The sequence below is a fragment of the Crocuta crocuta genome, unplaced genomic scaffold (genome assembly GCF_008692635.1).
Source record: "Crocuta crocuta isolate KB4526 unplaced genomic scaffold, BGI_CrCroc_1.0 scaffold458, whole genome shotgun sequence".
Classification (NCBI taxonomy): domain Eukaryota; kingdom Metazoa; phylum Chordata; class Mammalia; order Carnivora; family Hyaenidae; genus Crocuta; species Crocuta crocuta.
Genome location: NW_027531908.1, coordinates 89,798 through 94,916, shown reverse-complemented (window position 1 = coordinate 94,916; position 5,119 = coordinate 89,798). Strand labels below are relative to the sequence as shown.

The window sequence follows — 5,119 nt, the reverse complement described above, 5'->3', positions numbered from 1 at the left end:
TGCGCCGCGACGGCCCTACACCGACAGCGGCCCCCCAGTTCCCTTCCGGCGCACGCGTCTCTCGTCCCCGGCCCGGCTCTCGGTAAGGCGCTGGGCCTACCCCAAGCCTAGCCTAAGTCCTGGACCCCGGACGCCGCTCGCTGGAGTGGTGGCCCTCCTCCCAGGCCGGAGAAGAGCCCCGCCCTGCTCCCGGCCGTGCGGAACCAGGAGCGGAGGCCCGGTTTCCAGCCGGCCCGGAGAGAAGAGCACTTCCGGAGACCGGGACGCGCGTGCCGGGACGCGCGCGGCGCCGCTTCCGGGGTCCCGGGGGCTGGTGTCTCTCGAGCCGGGGAGCTGGGGGCTGGCCTGGGCCTGCGCTCGGTGGGCAGAGCCCGGCTCCGGGCCCGGGGGACCCCGGCCGGGGGGCGGGATGGCCAAGGCGCTGACTCCTAGGCGCGCCCCGGGCGACCGCCTGGCTGAGCCGGGGCTTGGCAAGCAGCTAGGTCGGAAGAAAAGCAGGAAGAGGAGATTCTGGAAAAGCAGAGGGCGAGATGCAAGCAAGACACCGGGCGGCGGCCCCGGCGACGTCGTGGTGCGACCTCCGAAGGCGCCGGAGGACTTTTCCCGGAACTGGAGGGCGCTGCAGCAGGTGGGATCTGAGGGGCCGCTGGGCAGGCACGTGGGAGTCCCAGACCTTTCGCGGGCGCATCAGCCTGTGGAGGTGGACAGCGAACCCGCGCGAACGTGACAGAACTGGGGTTTGTGAGTAGCTTTGATGGCAGCTGCCCCCGGGGTACTGATCTCTTCACATTGCGGACTCTGGCGTGATCTACACGTGTGTTGTTTAACCCCCACGCCAGCGCTGTGCGGGGGCCGCCTTTGTCAGCTCCTTTTACAGAGCGGAAGGGGGCCCGGAAAGGTTAGAGAAAATATCGGGGCAGAACCGGGTGTCCCACACCAAGAGCCGCTGCTCCGAACCCCACGTGGTGTCCTACTGCCTTTCTCCTCACTGGTGGCCGGTGCCTTCGTGGAGGTTCCTTTTATGTTTGTTTATTTTTGAGACAGAGACAGACTGTTAGCAGAGGAGGGGCAGAGAGAGAGAGTGAATCCCAAGCAGGCTTGATGCAGGGCTCGATCCTATAACCCTTGGGTCCTGACCTGAGCCGAAATCAAGAGTCGGTCGCTTAACCGAGCCACCCAGGCCCCCCACATGGAGGTTCCTTTCTGCCCAGTGCTGTTCCATGTAGTTCAGTCTATACCTTCCTTGAAGTTAAGCTGCTGTTGTCATCGCTGTTTTCCAAGCGAGGAAACTGAGGCACAGAGCTTGAGGAATTTGGCCCAGTGTCACAGAGCTGGTAAAAACGTGGCAGATCAGGGTGCAGATTCACACTTTCGAGGCGGAGTTTCTGTTCTTAGCTAGCAGTGACTTTCAGAGTCTTCCACAGTTTTGGGGGCTAGAGAAGAGCTTTGAGCCTCTTGACACGGCGAGTGCCTCTGGATGGGAGGTCCTGACTGCCTTTGTGGACGGACAGGACGGAGTAGGCTCCCTCGGGCAAACCCGGGCTTCTGGGTGATTTCTTGGGCCGTGGCTCCTCCTCCTCCTCTTTCTCTCAAGGAGGTAAAGCAAAATCGCGTCAGTGGAAAGGAGGTTCATTAGGGGGGAAACCTTATGTTTCCTGTACGTCGCACGAAAAAGTAAGTCCTTCTTTGGTTAAGTGCGGCAGGAACAAGTAAGTAGAAACCCACACCCCAGGGTCTTAACTGCAGTTAAGAGCAGTCGTGCTGGGGGCTGGAGCTCAAGGGGAAGCCCCGCACCAGCCCTTCCTGTCTGAGGCTCCTGGCAGCCCTTCACCGCCGTGGCCTTGACTGAAACTCTTCTGTTGAACACACAGCCCTTCCTGAGACCCTTGCAGCACACAGAGGGGTTCATAAAGGAGGGCGTTCCGGGGCAGCAGCTCTTTGGCCTGGTCTGGGGAACGCGAGCCCTCAGTGAATGGAGACCAGCTTGCTCGTATCCCTCCAGCCAGGTGAAGCGGTCTGTGTTCAGGCATTCGGTAGGCACTGAAGATGTTGGACAGCAGTTTAAAATTTTGTAGGGGTGAGGCAGCAGGTATCAGATCGTGCCTTGTAACGAGATGAGCAGAGAATACTGTCTCCCCACAAGTTACCAGGCGGGAAGGAGAAAGGACTTTTCCCAAACTGTCAGATGATGGATCTCACTGATCCTGTGGGAAGTGCCCGTAGACATGACTGACTCGTGGATATGCACACACGTAAGGTTTTTCAATCTCTCATGCGTGGTTTCCAAATTAAAACATGTTGTGTATTTTGTCTTGGGTCCTTTTAGCTCCTGAAACAAAAAACACAGGCCCCGGAAAAGCCTCTGGTTATCTCTCAGACGGATTCCAAACAGCAGCCCGGAATTCTCCAACAGAACAGAAAAGCCACCCGAGATAAAGCAAAGAGAAGTGAGATGCGGACAGAAACGGCGGCCCCAGAGGCCGTGGGGGACTCTGGTCCCGGGTCGTCGCCTCCCACGAAGGTCAGCGGAGCAGAGCATGGGGAGAAGGCAGCCAAGAAAAGGACCAATAATGATATTTCTCCGGAAGGAGGAGACATCAAGCGCAGGAAGCCAAAAGCTAAGGAGGTGACTGTGGCCTTGACCCCAGTCCCGCCCACCGAGTGAGTACTGGTGGTGTGTGCCAGCCGATACCCCTTGGTGCGGCTGGCGGCCTCGGGGGAGGGCCCTCCGGGTGCTGTGTCGTCGTTTACTTGTCTCCCCCAGGATGGAGGCGTGGTGAGGGCAGGGCCTGCTGGTAAGCGCTGTAACTTCAGGGCCTAGAGCACAGCGAGGCACTTAGGCCTCCGTGAAGACTTGTGGGGTAACGGACGCCAGAGCCAGAAAGACCCAAGTTTGAAACCGATTCCTGCGTCTTGCCAGTCGAGTGCCTTGATGCAGGTTCTTGCTGTCCCGAGCGTCAGTGTGGTCACCTGTGGGGGGGGGGGGGCTCGTGAGATGGGACGTGCTGACCCAGCGCCTGCCGGTGACTCAACAAACTGCGGAGGTCACTCCCACGGGGAGGAGCGGGGTCCAGGGGCCGCCTCCAAATGGCTCGGCGGAAGGCCGCGCGTTCCTAAGTCAGGCTGGTGGCGAGTCACCTGCGGGTTGAGGGCACAGTTCCAGAAGGCTCCAAGGAGAGAGCGTTTTGAGCGCCGGCCACGTGTCACTGTGCTGGGTACACTTTCTGGAAACCGGCAGTCACTACAGGGCCCACACCCCGAGCCTGACAGGCAGGCCGGAGAGGCGGCCAGACTGGAATTAGGCGGGTAATTCTGTGGGTGTGGGCAGGGTAAATCCGATGAGGGTGAAGTGCATGGGAGCCCATGGCCATGGAGCGTGTCGGCCCAGTGGTGTTGGGAAGTGGTTTCTAAGGAGGTGATGTTTGGCTGCGTCCAGAAGGTAGTTCACCAGGCAGGCGCATCTGTCCGGCCGTGGGCATCCGCCTTTGAGGGTTTGGCGTGAAGACACCAGGGGTAGGGGGCGTCTGTGATTCCATTTTGTAGTCGGTGCCTTTATGTGCATCTCCTAAAGGTCCGGTGACAAGCTTCCTGCTTTCTCAGTTGGGAAGAAAATGCCAGCGGCCGTTACACATGGCGCGCCTGTCTGTGCTCTGTGTGTTTCTCTGTGGCTCCTGGGTCAGGGTAGTGAGCGCGTCTCCCAGTTAAAAGTGGCAGAAGCGCCGCGCTGATCCAGCAGCGGGGGTGGCGGTGTGGGCCCGATCGCGGGGGCCCCTCCACTGAGTGGCACCCGCAGCCCACTCCCTCTGCCTTCCAGGGAAGACATCTGGTTTGACGACGTCGACCCAGTGGACATCGAGGCGGCCCTGGGCCCAGAGGCGGCCCGGATAGCCAGGAAGCAGCTGGGACAGAGCGATAGCAGCGTTGCGCTGGTGAAGGAACAGGCCTTCGGCGGGTACGCAGGGCGGCACCGGGCAGGGGAGGGGGAGGGTTTCGGGCAGGAGCTCCCCCGCGCCCCTAGCAGAGTCAGGCAGGTGCTGCCCCATCCTGTGAGGAGCCCTGAATGCCGAGCTGGTCTCCGCGTGGCGGTGGGAGCCGGGAGCTTTAGGGGCCGCCTGTTGGTCCGCGGTGTTGAGTGGACGGGACTTTGTCTCCCTCAGGCTGACTAGAGCCGTAGCCATGGACTGTGAGATGGTGGGCGTGGGCCCCAAGGGGGAAGAGAGCATTGCCGCCCGCGTGTCCATCGTGAACCAGTACGGGAAGTGTGTTTATGACAAGTGCATCAAGCCCACCCAGCGGGTGACGGACTACAGGACGGCAGTCAGCGGGATCCGGCCGGAGAACCTCAAGCAGGGTGGGTCCGCGGGCCGGCGAGCGCGGGAGAGGCCGTGCCTGGCCCATCTCTTCCTCTTTATGATTATTAAGTATATTCACTTGGAGAGAGAGTGTGTGAGCAGGGGAGGGCCTGAGAGGGGAAAGAATCTCAAACAGGCTCTGTGCTTTTAGCACACGGGGAGCCTCACACGGGGCTCGAACCCGCAAACCGTGAGATCACGACCTGAACTGAAACCCAAGAGTCAGACACTTAACCAACTGAGCCACCCAAGAGCCCCTTTTTTAAATTATTACCTCATTTTTTTGAGTAATGTTTCCATCCAAAGTGGGGCTTGAACTCACGACCCCTAGATGGAGAGTCACACGCTCCTCTGCCTGAGCCAGCCAGGCGCCCCCTTCTCTCCCTCTTGTCCCCTTTCTGATCTGGAGCATATGCCACAGCAGGAGTCCCAACAGCCCTGTGTCTCCCAGGGTGACTGTTTTCAGATGGCTCTCAGATGCGTTTGTGTCTTCACCTGTGTGTCACTTGGCAGTAAAGGCCCAGGGAGTGTGCTGGCGTGGGGGTGAGGAGGGAAGGTGGGGACAGATTGCAGGGTCCCGTGGATCTTCGTGGGGACGTCGGGAAGCCACGGGAAGGTCTGAGCAGTGACAGGCCTGGCTCAGGTGTCTACAGGTTCTCTCTGGCTGTGGGATTGAGAAGCGACTCAGGCCATGAGGGTGGAAGCCAGATGAAAGGGCATGTGCTGCTGGTGACCTGCTTGTGGCCGGGGGGGGGGGGGGGGGGGGG

General features: G+C 60.3%; 1 protein-coding gene across 2 annotated transcripts in view; it reads left to right on the top strand.

The window, feature by feature from the left end:
* The first annotated feature begins 266 nt into the window (after window positions 1-266).
* REXO4 (RNA exonuclease 4) overlaps window positions 267-5,119 on the top strand; it is a 9,937-nt gene continuing 5,084 nt past the window's right edge. For both annotated transcript variants that reach the window (XR_013337680.1, XM_077774633.1), the window contains exons 1-4: window positions 267-628; window positions 2,327-2,661; window positions 3,815-3,952; window positions 4,158-4,351. Coding sequence is in view for 1 of the 2 variants with exons in the window: in XM_077774633.1 (XP_077630759.1) it covers window positions 410-628; window positions 2,327-2,661; window positions 3,815-3,952; window positions 4,158-4,351 (886 nt within the window). In the remaining variant the exon portion in view is untranslated. The remainder of the gene's footprint in view (window positions 629-2,326; window positions 2,662-3,814; window positions 3,953-4,157; window positions 4,352-5,119) is intronic.